Source organism: Phymastichus coffea, unplaced genomic scaffold, assembly GCF_024137745.1.
Source record: "Phymastichus coffea isolate CEN01 unplaced genomic scaffold, Cenicafe_Pcof_1.1 PCOF00031, whole genome shotgun sequence".
NCBI lineage: Eukaryota > Metazoa > Arthropoda > Insecta > Hymenoptera > Eulophidae > Phymastichus > Phymastichus coffea.
This window is the reverse complement of record NW_026706842.1, coordinates 346,491-367,664: the sequence shown is the minus strand read 5'-3', so window position 1 is coordinate 367,664 and position 21,174 is coordinate 346,491. Positions and strand designations below refer to the sequence as shown.

General features: G+C 29.5%; 5 protein-coding genes across 12 annotated transcripts; 2 read left to right on the top strand and 3 right to left on the bottom strand.

Annotated features, from left to right (window-relative positions):
* The first annotated feature begins 444 nt into the window (after positions 1-444).
* LOC131663188 (uncharacterized) lies at positions 445-2,449 on the top strand. 6 transcript variants are annotated; one of them, XM_058933392.1, is made up of 7 exons: positions 445-747; positions 1,103-1,204; positions 1,307-1,471; positions 1,550-1,609; positions 1,725-1,915; positions 2,016-2,175; positions 2,251-2,449. In XM_058933392.1, exons 1-7 carry the CDS (start codon positions 729-731, stop codon positions 2,394-2,396), a joined length of 843 nt encoding a protein of 280 aa, XP_058789375.1. In that variant the 5' UTR covers positions 445-728; the 3' UTR covers positions 2,397-2,449. The 6 variants fall into 6 exon arrangements, with proteins under 6 accessions (XP_058789375.1, XP_058789372.1, XP_058789377.1 ...); XM_058933389.1 differs by having other exon boundaries at positions 835-1,204; XM_058933394.1 differs by lacking the exon at positions 1,307-1,471.
* A 1,480-nt stretch (positions 2,450-3,929) lies between these two features.
* On the bottom strand, positions 3,930-21,001 carry LOC131663229 (uncharacterized). Of its 2 annotated transcripts, none has more exons than XM_058933498.1 (8): positions 20,851-21,001; positions 20,628-20,713; positions 20,411-20,538; positions 20,200-20,306; positions 5,714-5,874; positions 5,516-5,647; positions 5,254-5,442; positions 3,930-5,148 (listed from the first exon to the last, which is right to left on the bottom strand). In XM_058933498.1, exons 1-8 carry the CDS (start codon positions 20,948-20,950, stop codon positions 5,116-5,118), a joined length of 936 nt encoding a protein of 311 aa, XP_058789481.1. In that variant the 5' UTR covers positions 20,951-21,001; the 3' UTR covers positions 3,930-5,115. The 2 variants fall into 2 exon arrangements, with proteins under 2 accessions (XP_058789481.1, XP_058789482.1); XM_058933499.1 differs by having other exon boundaries at positions 5,135-5,148; positions 5,216-5,442.
* On the bottom strand, positions 6,028-8,804 carry LOC131663225 (protein asteroid-like). Its single transcript, XM_058933494.1, has one exon. The coding sequence runs from the start codon at positions 8,364-8,366 to the stop codon at positions 6,063-6,065; it is 2,304 nt and encodes a 767-aa protein (XP_058789477.1). The 5' UTR covers positions 8,367-8,804; the 3' UTR covers positions 6,028-6,062.
* Positions 9,010-11,811, bottom strand: LOC131663226 (protein asteroid-like). 2 transcript variants are annotated; one of them, XM_058933496.1, is made up of 2 exons: positions 11,454-11,811; positions 9,010-11,204 (listed from the first exon to the last, which is right to left on the bottom strand). In XM_058933496.1, the coding sequence occupies exons 1-2, from the start codon at positions 11,567-11,569 to the stop codon at positions 9,467-9,469; spliced, it is 1,854 nt and encodes a 617-aa protein (XP_058789479.1). In that variant the 5' UTR covers positions 11,570-11,811; the 3' UTR covers positions 9,010-9,466. The 2 variants fall into 2 exon arrangements, with proteins under 2 accessions (XP_058789479.1, XP_058789478.1); XM_058933495.1 differs by having other exon boundaries at positions 9,010-11,616; positions 11,677-11,782.
* Positions 17,865-20,708, top strand: LOC131663227 (uncharacterized). The gene is made up of 2 exons (XM_058933497.1): positions 17,865-18,096; positions 18,172-20,708. Exon 2 carries the CDS (start codon positions 18,199-18,201, stop codon positions 19,465-19,467), a length of 1,269 nt encoding a protein of 422 aa, XP_058789480.1. The 5' UTR covers positions 17,865-18,096; positions 18,172-18,198; the 3' UTR covers positions 19,468-20,708.
* Positions 21,002-21,174: the final 173 nt, after the last annotated feature.

Sequence of the window (21,174 nt, the reverse complement as noted above, 5' to 3'; positions counted from 1 at the left end):
TTCATTGTCCTTCAATTAAATAAAAATTTGTTAACAACCCAGCGAGAAATCTACTAGTATATCAACAAACTTACGTTTTTGGTCAGAAAGTAGCAATTACATATATCTATCAAAACCTTTGCTAGGCATATATTTTTTATTCAAAATAAAGAAGAAAATGTTGCATATTTTATAACACAACTTAATTTGAAATTTTTAAATTTACCATCAAGTTTTTATTATAACATTAGTAAGTTAATCGTAACAAAATTGAAGCAAAGTTTATAGATTACAGATATTATAGATATAAATATTCTACTATTTAACATTTTGTGCTGATAATTTTTGATTCTAATCGCGCGATTAAAATTAATCCTTTCTTATGAAAAGAATGTAAATTGAAGTTAATAAGAACTTTATAACAAATTTCCATAAACTCCTTTTGATCACTGTAATTTATCGTGTTTAATTCTTACATTGTTAAAAAATAGAAAGATCATTTGATTTCAAACAAAATAGATTTTAACGAAATGCACGACTATGGTATACCTATGAATGATATATCCATATATCTTATCGTGCATATGTGTGTGTGTGTGTCTGCGCGTGCGTGCGCGCGCGCGTGTGTGTGTGTGGGTGATAAGATACTCACAAAATCCCTATACATAGAAATTCCTTTCCTAATTCACATTTGATAAAAACTGATTTTATGTTCAAGTTTCCATTCCATCTCCATCTCGTAGTCTCACATGTGTGCAGCATTCTGCCGTACGTATCTGCTTATTATTTTTCGCTGAGCATGTAAATAGTTTGTTAATGTTATATTCTTTGAACGTTTTATTGAAATTTTCATAGAGTATTATAGTAAAATAACGTAAATATAGTATTGAAAGCATATGTCATATGCTTCTTACAATAATTAAAGGTTATATTTTGATTTTGAACGCATATCAAAACATAGCCATTCAACAATTAAATTTTGAAAATAAAATGGCAGAGTCGAATAAACGACATTCACAAGTTAATGTAAAAGTGTGTGATTTTAACGAACAAAATGTGGAACATACTGTACCTATAAATATTTCCAATACTACTTCAATTATTCGCATTGTTCCTAAAACAGTAACTCTACCTCATAACTCTTCACTAAAAACTTTCATAGTCAATTGTTCAAATAATCTACAATCCAAATCTTCGCTCTCAGCTAGTACTTCAAATGGAACAGGTGTGTATTATAATGTAAATTTGTCATTAAATTAAAAATATTTCAAAAATTCAGAAGATTAAAAATTATAATTATCATTATCTTTTTTATTGTCACTAACAGATAATAAATATGTAAATAAAGAAAAAATAGAATCCCCTGTAAACTTAGTTTTCTTCAATGAACCATCTGAACAAGTTACAGAAACAGAAACCCCTGTTCATGGAATTATTATAGAAAAATCAACAATAATTAATGAATCAAAGATTAATTTAAAAAGACATTTAGGTATTAAATTAACTTGAATATATTCATTTTAAGAATATTATTTAAATGCAAAACTATTTATTATTATTATTATTACAGAAGATAATGCTTCTAAAATTCCAAAAAAAACAAGCAAAATTCATAGTGAAAACTGCTGTGGTATGTATTAATTTTTTGTATAAAAGCTTCCAAATAATGTATTGTATATACTTGTATATACAATACATTATTAGTGTATACTATATATTGTATATATAGTATACTTGTGTTTTAGAGATTTGTAGAAATACTCTTGAAATAATTCTACAAAAACAAGAAGAAATCTTAAGGTACTTAAAAAATACACCATTAAATTTTGGCAAAGACATAAAATTTGATCTTTTACCATCTATGCCTTTTGATGATTTAAACGACTTTCTGGACTTTGACGAATCACTTTCCAATGAAAATGTATTAGATCAATTAGTAAGTATTTTGTTATCAACTATAAAATGTAGTTATACAGATTACAAACTGAAATAACTACAATCATTTTAAACTAGTCTAAAATTTACTCCATTTATAGATTACTAAATTACAAAGGCTCTTAGTCAGCGTTGACAAAAGGTCAATATCAAATATATTAGGAAGCCTTATGACAAATGATCTGTGCAAGAAAATTTCTTGGATTGGTATAAAAGATACTATTGCATTTCAAAATACGAATATGGTTTATCACATTATTAGTAAGGCCAATTACTGAAAATTCATGTTTTTTTTTATTTAAGTTGCATAATATAATCTTTGGTTATTTAATATAGATGTAATACAAGACCATCATGGAATTGATGTAGATATGATCAAGAGTTATATAGCAGAATGGCTTCGCAGATGCAGTGATCGAATAGCTAGTGAAATAAGAAAACACAAAAAGAAAGTAGAGCAATTGGGATCTTATGATACATAGCATGTATGATATATGAAAATTATAGTTACATTGCATACTGTACCAAAATGTAAATACTGTTACAACTTTAGAATAAAACTTTTACTTTTAATAAAAGAATTAACTGATTCATTCAGTATATTATCTTTTCATAGTACTCAGTTTTAAATGACTTTATATTCAGCAATGTTTGTGATATTATTTTACCAGAACAAATGTCACTAGGTTATTAAAATAGCATACAAATATTTTCTATTACGTTAAGCTACATTTTTTGGCGTAAAACAACTTTCGTTATATCATGCCCTATGCAGTAGCTGTCGAGATGTAATCGGTGAGAGTGAAATCGAAATTAGACGGAAAGAAGAAAAAAGTGAGAAATTTTTTGAGAGGAAGTGAGTGGAAAGAAGCAAGAAGTTGATGAGTATATACCAACTACTTATGCACCGCGTGTCCCCACTTTTCCCGCTAATTTCTTACTGCTGTTCGCATATTACTTGCTCTGTCTCTTTCGCTATCTTTCAATGTATTTTTTATCAGAATTAGGAAAGTTGATTCTTTTATCGATTATGCAACAAAAATGAAAAAGTTAAGAAAATCATCATATAACAAAATCTACAAAGAGCATCAAAACCTATTACACCCTAAGCTTCCTAAACTTTTAGCAAAAATTTCCACACCGGAGTTGCTGAGCTTGCTTAAAAACACAAGTTAAATTAAATAAAGAATATACGGAGCATCAAAAAATTAATACACATTGATTTGCAGAGAATACAATAAATACGACTATATTGAATTTGAATTTGCTGAGTCTAGATGGCTGAATTCGTTTTGTAAAGATACCGATTCCTCGCGACTTGATTTTACAAAAATTTTTTAATTTTATTTATTTTTCTATAAAACACAAAAAGTAAAATACTATTTTCTTAAAAAATGACATATTTTTCTAAGAAAAAATTAACAAAAAATTAATTAGTATAAAATATTCTACATGACCTAAAGGTACATTTGATCATTTTTTAATGATGGGCAGATCTTACACATATAATTATTTTAATTATTAATTTATTCCTAGAAAAATATTTTATGTAAAATACTTTAGACTAGTTATTTTCCAATCTAATTTTCTGTAAAAAGTTTACATGTTTGATAGTATCTTCTTTTCTAATATACTATTTTATATTTTCTATTCAATTAAAATTCATTATATTAAATAAACAAAATTTAAAAAGTTGTGTAGAATCAAATTATACAAAATCAATATCGAAACGCCGTCCCAATCACAGTATAGTGTACATTATCTGCATGTAGTCAGCAGATAACAAATTTACATGTTTTCAATTTTGCGAATTTAAATCACGTAATTACTTATCATTTTTTAAATATTAATTTGTATATAATTTATTTTAAAAATTATACTTAGAATTTTGATGAACATCAAAGGAAAGATATTGATGAACTCATATGAAGCGTGATTCAAATAATGAAAGTAACAATATAAATTAGACGGCGATTTATTCCAAATAGATGAAAATTACATTCGTCCATCTTACAGTCAAAACATGTTAAAGCTCATAAATTGTAACATATAAAGAATTTTATAACAGGTTTACAAAACATTATAAGTGTTGTATTTTATTTAAAAAGGATTAGAAAACTGTTACAACTAATGAAGCTGAAATGCTATTTATGAAAATAAGTAGCGTGCCTAAAGTTCAATTTGGCGCACGGTTTTTCATCTTTAAATTAAACTACATATTTGATAATATTATTACTTCATCTTCTAATTTTTTGTATTTTGTATCTTATTTTGTTATATTTCTATTTGAATAACAAAGAATGCAGTGAACACGAAGCTAATTCTGATACACTTCGAGGTCATGCTTTTTACTTTACTGACCGTGATACTGTATCTCGATGGTTAAATACAAATATTATTTGAATTAGAAAAATTAAACCTTTCGACGAAATTAAAAAGCTTCCTTCTGGTTCGACAAGTATTTTGTAACGATAAAGGAATGGCAATGACGAACGTGCATCTTTGCAGTGATACAATGCCAATACAATGTCAGTAGTGTGACACTTTATGATATTTAACATGTAATTGTATATAAAGTAATTTCATTGCAATGAAATAAAACATTACTTATTTTTTTACAAATGCTTTCAAATATATTTACAAATAAAACCTACGTACAAATTATTTCATTAAATAATTCTGTTACATCTAAATATACTTCTGCAAAGGCTCAAAAAGCTCAAGCGGTTCATGTTTCGAAGTTCGTTCTAGCCTTTCATTACACCGATTCAATATACTTTACACACAAATATCTCAAAGCATTGAAAAAAATGCAAAATTTGATTACTTCGACCATAAAAAATGTAAATACACAACATTAAAGTGAAAATGTATATGGTTACAATTGCTGCGGAACTTGAAAGCTCATCGGAAGCTTGTGCCTACTTAGGATCTTGAAAACTGGAGCATCAAACTGAGCTTGCAGACAATTTTAAATAATATAGCCTTTACATTCAAACCATAAAAATATTTTTCAATATTTCTCAATTACATGTCGTATTGAATACATATTAGTTTATATATCGGCGTTTTGAAGAAGATTATTCCGATGAATGTAGGCTTACTTTAGTATTTTTTGTCAAACTTTGACATTTTAACATAACTAAATATAGACTGACTTCTCTCAATAGTATATATTATCTAAAGGATGATCAAGTTATTTCAAGGTACATTTCTTATTCCGTCTTCCGTAATCTGCAAAAAGGTAAAGAATTAAAAATTTGATATACGAATTAATTTATGTTGCGAAAATTGAAATCACATAGAATAAAAATATAATAACGTTGGAAATTAGTTTACCCTAAACTTTTCTGACATTTCATGTCTTATCGGACTTTTCACTATCCGAATAGCAAAATTATTATTTCCCAAACTTGTCAATTCCAATTTCATATGAACGTAATCAGAGACATATTGACCACCAGCTGCCGCTAAATAAGTTATTCCGTCTTTATCTATTTGTGTAATCACTTCATTAGTTATAACAATCTATGTAACGTAAGAAATTTGGTAAGTAACTGATACAATAATTTAATGTGATCGTAATAATTAATTTTTTTACCGCCACTTCATATTCAAGACATAATTGGTGTAGTTCATGAAGAATTCGTGAATAATAATAAGGTCTTTTTAATGGATCACCAATCGTACACAGTATTGGCATGGATAAGCTATCGACAATTATCAAGCGAACCTTATAAAAAAAATACAATAAAATTTTTTATGTTAAACTTATCTTTTTTTTTAAATTAAATAATACCTGTTTATTATTCCGGATCTTTTTAATTTCGACTTTAAGATTATCAATGACAGTTAAAAATTCTTCTAAAGACATGGGTAATAAAACTTGAATATTTCTAAAAGCTTCATTTTCTTCCAATTTAAAATCTTTCTGGCACCTATTACATCCTTTTACAAAATCTAAAATAATTATAAAATCTTTCAATTTATTGTTTTAAAAAACTTTTCTAATAAATGCCATTTGCGCGTTTGGAGAAATATAAGGTAAAAAAGATAAGAGTTTATACAATAAAATATAATTTTCAATAATGCTTTATTTGTAATTAAAACAAATATGTGTTTCGGTAGTTCTACAATTTTATTTACAATTACATATGAGGTTCACTGAGTACAGAATATCGATTATTTACATCATTATAAGATACACTTTCTTGAACAACACTGTCGTCGTTACCGTCATCATCATCTAACTCATCTTTCAAAGAATTAGGATTGTGTGTTTGTCTATTCTTATTTTTTTTTCTCTTTCTGTTGTTGGTTTTATTTTCCAAAGTCTTACAAAGTAAGGTTTTAAAAGGTGCTACTATTGAAATGAACAGTTGTAGTAGAGACGGTGAATTTCGTAAAACGATACTGATATAATAGTTAATATCATGACGGCTTTTAAAATTATTGTACACATTATATAATAATGTACCATTAAAAAACTTAGCGATGCATGGCGGCTGATATGGGTAACCTAATAATGCATTTAAGTGTATACTATGTCTCAGACAATTTTGAAATAGAGAAAATGCATGAACTGTTGATACGTTATATTTTTTAGGATTTCGCATTAGCGCTTGATCCATTACAAAATTGGTTAAAAAGAATGGACAAGCCAAAAGACAGTCATCCACATTAACTCTATGAAGAGCTTCCTCGATTGACATATTTTGATCTGGATGCACCATTGCTATATTACGACTTAGTTGTAACATTTGAATTTTTTGATTATAATGTTTGTGAAAATAACTTTGAGATCGATGAAATCCAATTTGCTCATCAATAACATGATAGAGCATAATAAATAGTAAAGCATATAAATGGCAATTTGTTCTGAAAGGTTCATCTGCTTCATCTATCCAGTATTTAATAGTTCCTATGTACAATCTCCAAGAAGGTGGGTAACAATTTATAAGTTCATTTGAAATTTGTAGTGTTTCATCCATGATCTCTTTCCTTATTAAGTGAGGAAGATCATGCAAATTAAACAACGATGGAAATTTACAATTCAAAATATGATCATCACATTTTAACTTGCATGTAATTATACTGGTCAATTTTCCTCTAGCGATATATTCTAGGGTATCAATATTAGTTGTACCAGTATTTAATAATTTGAAAATTACACGAATAATTTTCAAACTAATGTTTATAGTAGTAGGACGTGAAAAATCTTCCACTTGAACGGGACATGAATATATTTGTCGGGTTAACATATCAATGAAATATGATGGAAATTTGGCAGCATGGAAATCTTCTATAAACCATTCAGGAACTTTTTTAATAAAGTTACTTTCATTTTTTGGTGTTACAATCTCTAACTCATCAGATAGTGAATTACTATCTTCATTGCAACTTAGATCTGATTCATCTTCATTTTTTGGACTGTCTGGGACATTAAGATTATTAATATCATGTTGAAATTTATATGGATTATTTGGAAATTTTTGTATAAAACTATTTATAGATTCCATAGAAAATCCCAACGGGATCATCATTTTTGCAGATGCAATCAAATACCCATTTATTATCATTTCCATGACTTCTAAAACTTTTTCTCTTTTGTTTGAATCTAATTTACTTAGTACCTTCGCAATTCCACTATCTAGTGTTTGATTTTGAAGCCATCTGAAAACAGCTTCTATTCTTCTTTGCAGTTCATTATATCTTCTCTTTGAAGCTTTTGTTAATTTGAGTGTGAAAAAAAAGTTTTTGAAAGTACTTTTATTGATATAATCATTGCCTAATAATGTAGCAGCCAAAGGCATTAATGACTTATCCATACCAGGAAATCTTTGCAAAAAATAATCAATTTTATAAACTTTGCATGTCTTCATGTATCCATTGCCACAAGGTTTCTTTGTTATACCATAATTTAAAGTATTATATGGAATATAGATTACATCAAATATATAAAAGTCAGAGTCAAAACTCAACACAGGACAGTTTAATATCTTTGCTACAGATGCGATGTCATCATCAGCTTCAAATAAAGATTGTGCACATTTGATACCCTTTTCATGAACAACATCTTTGAATACTTCTTTTAAAAATAATGGAAACAATTGAGTTCTAGATTGTTTGTAAGGTATCAAGTTGTATGCTGTATTAATTCTTTCCTTAGTTCTTTTATAAAGTGTATTTAATTTCTTATCTTCAGACCCTCCATCGATTAATATCAATGGAGTTATATTACATTTGAGTAAGTCATTAAAAAAATTAGATACACTGTAAGCATATTTGTCATAATCTCCCCCAAAGCAGCAATTACATTTAGCTTCATAGGTATACAATTGTGAAGCCAAACTGTTACCATCGATAACTAGACATGTATCATGTAAGTTGTAATTTTTAAGATATACATCTGAATGCTGATTGATATATGTCATCAATCCCGGTATACCCATTATGTAAATTATTTAAAATAGTGTACTAATAAAACTATTCTAAATATTCGTATTGTTAGGTTATTGTTTATATTTTTAGGTTATAAATACATTTTAACACTCAATTGGTAAAAATTTAGTGTTTTAAAACATTAAAACTCAATAACTATATTTTACTATAAATAATTATTCAATATTAATACATATTCACAAATAAATAACTGCCGAATTTGGTTAATTTATTTGAAAGATTAGATATAACAATATATAACTCTTCTTACAGCACTCTTAATTAAGCTCTGACAAGTTGGACTCCGGACTCTCCGGAGTCATATCCACAAGTCATCTACGTCACTCTGAGTGTCACGTTACATAGTACTGATACTAATTACAATAGAATAAACTGTTATTATATATGTACAATATTACTACTGGCCTTTGCGCTGCAGCTGCAGAATAAATTATTATAAACCTAATTATAAAATTGCATTGCACTATTTGTACATTATAATAATAACAGAGACTAGGATAACAATATAATTAAAAATCTACCATATTTAATAAAAAATATTTTTTTATGTACAGAACTGTGAATAATTTTATTTAAAAGTATAAAATATATATTATTAGTATCATAAAAATTTATGAGACAAGTACATTTATACAAACTTTAATTTACAATTAAAAATAGGGCACTTACTATTATAAATAAAAAATACAAAGGTTCCTTAAGGTCTATGCAAAAATTAGATTTAATAGCAACAAACTAATTAGATAGCAAAACCATTATATAGCCAAGATATAAAATATAAATTTCTTTTGTCATTTATGATAACAAATTGAGCTCTAACAAAAAATTGTTATATAGACGCGATTTTTTTCCGTAAAATCGATTGTTGCACTCAATTTTTCAAAGTAATAATTTTCAATATAATTTGTTTAAATAATTTTTTATACATAATTATAAATGAGAAAAGACAAAAGACAATCTAGTTTTTGTATAGTCCTTAATCAGTCAAGTAAAAATCACGTTAAATAATTAACATTGTCAAAAACATAAAAAATGGTTAATATTTTTGTACCAAAAAGCATTAAATTTACTTTAATATTTCTAATCTAAGCTATTTTGTAACTAGAGTTTGAAATGTAGTTGATATAGAAATAAACAACTGTAAAATACTTGGTGAATTTGCAAATATGATCTTTATTCTCTCATTCAAATGATTGTATGGTCTAAGATCTTTGTAGAAATTGTAGATCATAGTACCGCTAAAAAATTCAGCTATGTCCAAATTTGGATATGGGTAGCCAAGTAATGTATTCAAATGTATACCATATTTCAAGCTATTTTGTAATAATGAAAATGCATGAACAATTGTTATGTTAAAATTTTCTTGATTTTTATTCTTGATTGATGTAAAAAATTCCTGAGTCTTTATACAATCAGCTTTTTGTAATTTTTCAAGAGCATTTTTCACTGGCATATCAACTAACAGTTGGACTTGGACTTTGTTTTCATTTATTATATTTTTAATGATTACATCACCAGGATTTATATTGAAGTATGATCCAAATTGAATTACTTTTTTAACAACATGATAGATCATCATTAATACCAAAGAATATACATGCCATTTAGTGACAAAAATGTTATCAGCTTTTTTAGACCAATATGTTATTATTGCCACATACAATCTCCAAGTAGGTGGAAATTTCATTATGAATTCATCAGAAACATCAAGTGTTGAAATAAAAATTTTCTTTCTGTCTAGTTTTGATAATTCTATAAGTTTATCAAGAGTAGGAAGTTTTAGATTTCTAAAAAAATTATCATCATTACAATCCAATTCATATGTTTTTATATTTGCTCCCTTTCCTCTTGCAATATACTGCAACATTTTGGAGTTATTAGTTCCATTACTTAGCAGTCTAAAGATAACTCTGATTATATTCAAACTAATAACAATGCAAGCTGGATATTGATAATTTTCCATTTGCACTGAACAAACTATAAGTTGTTGATGTAACATATCCATGAAATATCCAGGAAATTTTGCAGCATTATATTCTTTTAAGAACCATGAAGGAATTGATTCATTGACTTGAGTGTTAACATTTGACTTTATAATACTGCATTCATTAATAAACAATGTATTCGTTATATCATCAGAAAGTAAAGTTGAAAGAATTTCACAATCAAATTCCTTTTTTTCTGATAACTCTAAACATTTAGCTCGATCAAATTTATAATATTTACATTCTAAGGATTCTGTTAATTCATTTATCTCTTCAGATGTGTATCCTAGAGGTTTGAGCATTTCTGATGATAGTACCAAGTACCCATTAATAATCATTTCAATCATTTCAACAATTGATTCGCGTTTTTCGATATCTAATTTGTCCAATATAATTGTCAAAGCATAATCTAATGAATGATGTTGGAGCCATCGGAATAGCATTTCTATTCTATAATGTAACTTGTTTTTGAGATCACTTTCTTTGAAGACATCAGAAATAGAAATAGAGGAGAAAAAATGTTCAAACAAATTACTATCAATATAATCATTTCCCAAAAGAGCTGCTGCTAATGGTAAGCTGGTTTTATTCATACCATGAAAATTCTTTATAAAATTATCATTTGTAAATACTCTGCAGTACTTGACATATCCATTACCACTAGAATTTATAAAGATTCCATTTTCTAATGAACTATAGGGAATATACTTAACATCAAAAATAAAAAAATCTGAGTCATTACTTAATACTGGGTAATGTAAGATCCTAGCTATAGAACCAATATGATTATCTGCTTCAAATAATGATTGAACTATTGTGATATTTTTACGTTGTACAATATATCTGAAAATATCGAATATCAAAAGAGGAATTATTTTTTGCTCGTTAGTAGGTGTAGAATATGATGCTAATAGAAGTTTTTCTTTTGAACGCTTTAATATGGTCTTTAATTTTTTGCTTTCTAAACCACCATCATATATTACCAAAGGAGTTATTTTACATTTTAATAACTCGTCTAAGAATTCTGATACATAATATGCATATTCTCCATAGTCACCTCCAAAACAATAATTACATTTGTTTGAAACGTACAGTTCACAAGCAATACAATATCCATCAATAACTAATTTGGTATCATGCAATTCAATTCTTTTTGAAAAAGTTTCTGATCTTTGTTTAATGTATGACGCTAATCCAGGGATACCCATGATTCTTATTAATCAGCACAGATTTTAAACTATGTAACTTTTATTCACTAAAAAACATAATTTATCATTTTTGCGATCATTTCACATCATTTACTTACTACAATTACCAAAAAGTTAAACAAAAATTAAACACAAAATTATTCTTTCATTATCGTAATTCACAAACGCAACAGTTAACAAGCGAGCCGTTACAAATTTTGTTTTCTGTTCTGTTCTGTTTTATTGGCACCAGTGGGGCTTAACTTAACGCAAGCCCTCTAGGCAAGGCTGTAGTGATTGCGTTTTACCCGCGTTATTGTAACTGCTTCCATCTTTAGCAGTGGTAGTTTGTAGAACCGTGGTTTAGACGAGTTTTCATAGCATAGGTCAAAGTATAGCATCCCTTTGTTTGTATCGAAGTTTATAAGAAAATCGTGGAATTTCGTTTTGCAGATGTCGTTGACTAGTTAACGGAAATCTGAATAAGGGATGAAATGAGCCGATTTTGTTCCGATACCTGTAGCTTTTTTGGCGAGATCGTCGGCAATTTTGTGAACCTAACTAAATTGTAAACATTCACCGTTAATAACTGAAATATATATTAAATGGATAACACTAATGCTGTAAAGAGTAGGGCTAGAAATACAACTTTGCGGAACTTCTTTTCTAACAATGAAAGGTCTATAAATGTTACTATTAATAGTAAAACGAACTATTTTTTTCAAGGTGACATTGTGATAACATTTGCATAAACTTTTCGCCAGACCCAAATCTTTCAGAAGGTATGCCAGTGAGCTAACATCAACGTCATCAAAAGCAATTTTAACATCAAGATAAGCAGCTGACACGTATAAACCTTTTCCAAAATTAATGTAGATCTTCGTTGTAAGGATTCATAAGTTATCTGAGCATGACCGGGATTTTTTGAAACCGAATCGGGAAACTAGAAGCTTGACATTGTATTCAAGCCACCATGTAGGTCTTGAGTGAACCATTTTTTTAAATAGTTTTACGAGGGTGGATTGATAAGTTTCCGACCTGACCAAGAAAAACAACGTTTTTAAGAATTTTTTTTTTTATTTCTCAACATAATCTCCTCCAAGGCTGATACATTTCTCATAGCGGTGTTCTAGTCTAGTAATGCCATCTCTATAGACTGATTCGTCAAGCTCCTCAAAATACCCATTTACAGCTTCGATTACTTTATTGTCCGCAAATCTCTTACCGCCAAGCCATTTTTTTAAGTTAGCAACGATTGACTTGTGCGCTGGTGCGTTATCGTGATTTCATGACAGCTCATGAAAACAACGGACAACAACCAGCTATCCGAAGATCCACACGTCGTGTACGTTTCGCAGAGCGTTATCAAGCTGGTTTCAATTAATTTTACTGTATTATGATAATCATTCATTGTCACGCGTTCATCATCACTATTTGTGCTTTCTTTTCGTGACTTCATCACTGGCAGGGGGTACTGTGGGGTCGCAGACTTTTCCAAAATTTGCACCGCACATGTTCCTCAACCTTTCTCTCAGTTTTTCCGATAAATCGTAAATCAACACCTTAGTTGATTTACGATTTATTTTTTATGGTGTCCGACAAGCGATCAGCTCATTGAGCACGTAGTGCAATAAACGACAGCCGAACCTTTTCGGCTGGGCCTTTTTTGTAGCATGCCCGCGTGCGCACTTTTTTCCATCATATTTTCGCTTTTTCTTCTCCCTCTTCGACGAGCAAAAGCAATGAGTGTTCTCGGAGAAAGTGAGAAGCAAAAGCCTGGCTCGGTGGTGCATCCTTGCATCCCCGCGAATGACCAGAAGGACGCAACGTCTCGTCGAGTGAGCATCGCCAACTCCTCGTCTCGCTACACTCTTTGGTACGCGCGTGCATCACTCGCGGTACTCTGTAGTGCTCGTCTGCGCATAGCACACCCATTCCAACTCAATATTATAGTGATATTTATATATTACCAGTGTGATATAATTATTTATTTCATCTTATGCACCTAAACATCCATCATTTCTCCTTTCGCCAAACGTCTAATCCAAAATATGGTTAAGGAAATGAACCTGATGAATAAATCTCATCAAAAAATTAAAGCAACTCGAAAATGTAACGAATAAAGATTCATTAAGGCACGCGTGTAGACTAAGGAGCGACCATGATGTAAAAGAGCGAACGTGAGATAGGCTGGCGTAAAATTCGGGAGCGCACCAAGTAAAAGTACGAGGTTGAAAAGTGGCAGGGGGGAGGGGGAGAGCGGCATGCGATAGAGGAAAAATCGTCATCGTTGGGGCTGTCGCTCTCTAGACGCCACGAAGAAACGGAGGGTGATCGATCAACGCCAGCAGCTCTCGCGCCCTTACCGACCAACATCTGCATCGTTGTCTACAGCAACGATGTTTACTTGGCAAGTGTTTTGATGTGTTTAGCATCCTTGGAGATTCAAGTTAGCTCGCATGTGTTTTGTTTTCTCACTTTCTCTCTCTCTCTCTCTCTCTCTCTCTCTCTCTCTCTCTCTCTCTTATACCTATTACAATCAACAAGTACCGCTATTGATATTTGTATTTACTCCGTACACCTAAGCCTCTCGGCCAGAACTGTTGTGTTTCGTTGCCGAAAGATAAAATAAACCAACACCATTTCTTTTATTTCGTGTCACGTTTACGATCGCCCGTTTAATTAACATGTCCTATTAATCCACGCTCACAGTAAAAACCTAATCTAATTGTATTAATCTCTCAATTTATTTCGTGCTTTTGCACTTGTTTTCAACCAATTTATTTAACCAACTGTTACGAAAGTTTATTAATATTACTTAATTGCAGCTTAATCATCGACTTATTTCTTATTTGTATTTTTCAGCATTGTTCAACGATTTTTTCATGGAGCTCCATGCTTAAAAGTCAGAGTATTAACGCACAGGCATGCTAAATAACATTTCCGAAAAGATTAACAGATGCCGAAATCGTAGACTTTGGCAATAGACATTCAACTTTTTGTTCGGCTTTTTCATTTTTTTCTGTTTTTAAGATTAAAACTTATTTTTTTATTTTTAACATTTTATCAATATTAATATGCCGTACGCGCGAATATGTTCCTCTTTTTATCTCCGGTATGAACATTCAATTTCATTTTTTAGTATACACGTTAAATCCGATGTAAATTATCCCAAATTCAATTTATTTTGGAATAAACAGACATTTATTTATAAAATAAGTATTAAAAATATTATGCAATTAACATTTTTTATTGTAACATATTTACGTATGTTATTTGGAAAAGTTCGGACTCTGTATTTCTAAAAGATATACCACAGAAGCAAAAATTCGTTCATTTCATTTGCCAAGAAAATCAATAACTACGTTAAATCGTATAAGAAGTGGCCATATGTCATTAAATTATCATTTGTTCAGATTCAACATTGTAAGTTCTGATATGTGCCGATGTGGGAAAGAAAAAGAGAACATTGATCATGTCTTTTGGCGCTGTGAACTGTTATCTAAGCAAAGAACCAAAATGTCCAAAGAACTGTTAAGATTAACTAAATCCGAACCTACCTCAAAAATTCCTCTTCTCAAAGACATGAACATAAATGTAATAGATGTTTTATCAGACTTTATTCTAAGAATAGACATAAATATTTAACTTCTTGTTTAGTTGCTAATTAAAACTTTTATTCTTTCCTATTATTTTTATTTTTTAATATAGATGCAAGTACAAATATTTTAAGTAAGTTGTCTACCAAAGTTAAGAAAGTTGTCAACTAAAATACTATGTAGGCTGTTAAACCGTCAAGTTTATCTTAGTATTACTAAAACTGAATGCCATAAAGAGTTATGTTTTATAATTTTATATTGCACTAGTTATAAAAATCACGTATATTTTTTGCACCGTGAGAGATTTTATATGCTGTATTATTAGTTATACAGACCTAGAAGTTTTACACTTTTACATTGTACCACTTATAGAAAAATCACTCGTATTTTTGTATCGTCAGAAGTTCTAAATGGCCATATTTTTATACTACATATCATTATACTAGTTTGAATTTATAATTTTTATGGAACCAATTTTGTATTTGAACACTGTAATTCACAGCGCCCTCACCGGCGCACTGTGGTGGTGATGTGGCTATATAATGTACACAGATTATGCCAATAAAAACATTATATATACAGGGTGGCCCATTTTAAGTGATCCACTCAGATATCTAGATTGGAGTGAGTTTTATCGAAAAAAGTTTCAGACAAAAGTTACTCAACTTTGAGGGGGCCATGTTTCTATGACCTTGGATTTGACCTTGGAGGTCATGTTCAAGGTCATTTCAAGGTCAACTTTGTTTTTTTAAATAGGAACCCCCATTTTTGACCCCGGATTCGGAAAGAGCGGGAAATTTTACGTCCAAAACGGTATTTTTAAATTTTTTTTCATGGCCTAGAGAAGGTCGATTTAAGGTCAAATGCTTGAAAAACTGCCTAAAAGCGTTTTTTTAATTTTTAAGATATCGAAAAATGATCTCTACAAAATTTGTTCAGAATAGAGTGGGCCACCCAATGCACCAAAAACCTTTGACCTTTAACCTCATTTTGAAGGTCATTGCAAGGTCGAAGTGTTTTTTGTAATGGAAACCCCTCTTTTTGACCCCGGATTCGCACATAGCGCGAAACTCAACACAATACCTTATCCAAACGTCGGATTTCGCGCTATGTGCGTATCCGGGGTTAAAAAGAGGGATTTCCATTACAAACAACACTTCGACCTTGAAATGACCTTCAAAATTAGGTTAAAGGTCAAAGGTTTTTGGTGCATTGGGTGGCCCACTCTATTCTGAATAAATTTTGTAGAGGTCATTTTTCGATATCTTAAAAATTAAAAAAACGCTTTTAGGCAGTTTTTCAAGCATTTGACCTTAAATCGACCTTCTCTAGGCCATGAAAAAAAATTTAAAAATACCGTTTTGGACGTAAAATTTCCCGCTCTTTCCGAATCCGGGATCAAAAATGGGGGTTCCTATTTAAAAAAACAAAGTTGACCTTGAAATGACCTTGAACATGACCTCCAAGGTCAAATCCAAGGTCATAGAAACATGGCCCCCTCAAAGTTGAGTAACTTTTGTCTGAAACTTTTTTCGATAAAACTCACTCCAATCTAGATATCTGAGTGGATCACTTAAAATGGGCCACCCTGTATATATTAATTCAATATTTTTGACGTTTGCCGGGTTGCAGTTGCGCAGGAATAAAAGAAAAAATCAGACTGAACCATATATTATCCATAAACTCGTTAAAGTGTGGTAGTTTTGTTGCCAAAAGTATATTAATTATTCACTGCTAAAATTTTAATTTTTTTATTTATTCCAAATCTGATAAAGCTTCTTATATTTTTTAAGATTGTTTAGAAAAGTAAGTTACAAAAATATCGCATTATTAATATTTTACACGTTGGATCGTAGAACTTTGTTCCTTTCTCTACAAATAGTATCTTATAATACATTTTTACTGTGAATATTTTTTTAATTTATTTTGAGGATGCTTTTTTTTATACATACTTAAAATTTAATTGATTTATTACACATTAGTTGACAAATCTATTTGGAAAATAAACTTCAAAATTTTTGATATTTTTAAAGCTATATATCTTAGCTTTGTAACTTTGATGTGAATAAATTTCATATCATACTTTCAAATTATTTGTCATGTCCTATTTATTTCAATTAGAACTTCCATTCAAATACATTAATAAACATTTTCTATTTTTTACAGAATATACGCTATCATATTCTCACTTCTTATATTAAATTGAATATTGTAAAATATGTTTTTAATTTTATTGTTGATTACAATGAGTATAATTCTCATTCATTAAATGTGACGAATGATAATGTGGACTTTCGCTTCTTTTAATCTTTCACCGTGATCTCAGGTAAAAAACTGAATCAAATTCGCAGCTAAGTTCTCGGGATAGGCCATAGATGAGATATCGCTTCACTGGCAGAGATTTCACTTGCGGAAATCTCATTTGAAATTTCAGCCAACCATTATCAGTAGAGTAGCCTATCCTATATATTAATCTAATTGTTTTTTGAAATTTGAATACGGTCAATAATTTTTTCTTTTGTTTAGTAATCAATCGCTTCAATAATTAATTACAACTAAATAAAGTTATAAATAACTCAAATCGAAAATAATTACCACTCACGACCAGGACCCATCACAAAAAGAAGGCGTAAAGCGCAAACGCGAAATTTTTCATGGTTAAATCACTACCGCTAAGCCACAGTAGTTCACAGTTCACACACATGAATGCTCATTGATGCTCATATGCAGAAGTAAAATTGCATCCTCTAAGTGTTCCTATTATTGTTAATTTATACTGTTTTAAAATAGTTTGTGATTTTTCAAACTGTATACAAAATTTTGTACAAAATTGTATTTAAAAAAAAATGTATAGAATAAGCTTTTTGGGGAAAAGTTGTTGCACAATTGTGGTAAAATAACTAATTTTTATCTTAACCATACTCTCTGCTTGTACAGCTTATTAGTTTGGTAGGTAATTAAGACATAATTACTCTATTTATGTAATAAATGGTTAAGTTAATCAAAGTTTTTTTATGATTACAGAAAGAGAAGACTCCAATTTTTCACACCATGACTGAAGACTTACATAATCTCTTTTTCTACCCAAATACTTGTCATGTTTGTAAATCAAGTGGAAATGAAACACCTTTAAAGAAGTGTAGTAATTGTAAAATGATCTCTTACTGCGGAAAAGAACACCAAAAGCAACACTGGCTACAGCATAAAAATGTATGTCGTGTTCTGGCTGAAATGCTCGATGAGACAGACAAGTCCAATCTTTTGGAAGGCTATCAAAATGCTAGTGCAGATGATTGGATTAAAGCAAAAACAAATTTAATGCTGATGGTCAGTATAAAACTTGATAGAAGATTACTTCCATATGAAGAAGAAATGTTCAAGTTTCCTAGGGCTTGTGCTGTTTGTCATGAAACAAACTTAAAGTTATTAACAGACTGTTCATCATGCCCTTGTGCCAGTTTTTGTGAGAAACACAAAAATGATTCTAATCATGACAAAATATGTCAAATGCTTAGTCTTTGCTATGATTTAGACATAGCCACCACTGTTTTTATCAGACACCCTCCACGGAATGTTGTACCTTATCATACAGAAACAGCATATTTGCCAGGTTCTATAAGAAACTTTATTGACTTATATATGAATGAAGACAAATCTCTCAATGTGCCCAGTGATATTCAGATACCTCACATATCAGAATATCTCACTAGACCATTAACTTTACTTTATGCTTTGGAAAGACTAGAACACCCAATTGGCTCCACATTAACCATTCATGTAATTGGAGCAAATATGATAGAGGTTGATGGAATAGAAATTTGGGAAATACTTCTTCATTGGATACCAACATTAACTGTCTTAAATATTGTCTTAATTGGCCCAGAATTAGATAGCAACAGTGAAAAACTGGAATGTGACATTTGTGATTGTTGTAATGAAAAGAATATGAAACTCTATCTTGAAATGAATGGTGTTTTATATAAAGAGTATGTTGTTAGTGAGTGTTTTGTTAAACCTGATATTATTGTAGGATATAATTTAGGAATTCATGAATGTGAAAATATAGATTCTCCTAATGACTCATGGTCGGAATCAATACGAAGCCTGCCTGAACAAAAATGTCCATTTGTTTTAACATCATATACTGCTGAAGAAGCTCAAAAGGAACATAAAAGAATATGTGATATTTTGCAAAATAATGTAACTTACTTGTGCTGTGAAACAAATCAATTTTCCAGCTTAAGGCCTCACAGAGATTATGAAAATGAGGGTGTTTATTATCAAAACCAATATGTTATCATATATAGAGATTTTAACTGATATCGTTAATAGTTACATACATTAGTGTAATTTTTAGTGTGATATCTTTTTCTCTCTTTGTTGTAAAAATATCCTTGGAATCTTAAAGCACTTAAATGATAGTTTATCATAGTATCAAATATTGCTAGAGAGTTTCAGTACATATATATAGTAGATTGTATTTTTCTTACATCATTAATTTAAAAAATATGCACATATATACTTATATTGCAAGTCAATAAAAATACTTAAGTAGATTGAACTATGAACAAATTGCCACTTACAGAATATTTCAAATATTAATTGAAATTTCCATTAAAATGAGACTCCTTTCAGAATGTTTTAATAATAGTCAACCTTAATTGCAAAAAATGGTCTGAAAATAATCTCTAAAACTAGTTTAGAGATATGATAACATCTATAAATTTAGAAGATTAGAACATATGAATAATTAATGAACTATTTTTCAAATGCCCAAAAAAAAAATGGTGTAATATGCATAAATGCTTAAGTTCTAGAATATTGTTTAGAAAAAAAACATTCATATTAATGGGGATCATCGTTGATGTTTTTCAATTATCGATATAAAATAATGAAGCAATTTAATGCATGATCTAACTGTTTTTCAACAGTATAAAGCAATTTATACTTAAAACATGTGAATGTTATATCTGCCAAATTTGTACAAAAAATAATTAAGTAATTCTGTCAAGTACAAATAAATTTAATTAAAATTTGATAAAATAGTCTTACCACTGAATCTTAGGGCAGAAATTCCACTTCTTGTGTCTATGTATATAGCTCGTCCATTTAATCCACCATGGCATTTTTTCAATTGCACAGATATACAAAGTTGCATACTGAAAAAATATAATTGTTAAAAAAGTTTTCTTATAACAGAAGCTATCAAAATATATAAAGACATTGATTATTATTATTAATCAACTGCCACATTAAAAATCACCAAATTTGTGTTTTCCCTGAGAATGAGGCACCACTTAATTCAGTAATTACTCCACATTGTACTCCATTTTCAAAAATATTATCCAAAAGAGAACAACATGTTGATATACCTTCTTTTTGAGATTCTCTCTATAAGAATATTATACATTCAATTTTAAATTTATTACAACAAAAAATATTACAATCAAGTAGAAATAATGAATATGAAATTTAAATACCTGCCAAACATCTAAGGCCATATTTTCAGAAAATTGTAATAGCTTTTTAATTACAGATACATCAAGACTGAGTTTCTGTAAATTTTCTAAGAAACATAAAATGTATCATCTTTAGTTTGAGCAATTAATCATTATTTTCTTTAAAACGGAACAAAATTATAAATTATATATTTTCGGATATAATGGAAATAAAAACAATTATACAATACAATTTCTGTCTTACCTAGATTATTTAATAAATCCTCCACATAAATAAATCCCCTTTTCTGTAACTCAGATATAGTATTGCTCGGCAAGTCCAGTGATGTAATTAATCGGTACATTTTTTATAAACAATGATACGTAGTTATAATTTCAGTCAAATTTGAGATATCAATTAATTAAATATCTGTTACACATAATCCGTACTTTATCATTATCAATGACTTCAACAATTTTTAAAAACTCTAAAAACGTGCGATAAATGAAGTTGCTTGCTAATTATTCGAGATGCAATTTTGATTGACGATTAATATTTAATTAGACTGTTTTTAAAGCCGGCAAGTTG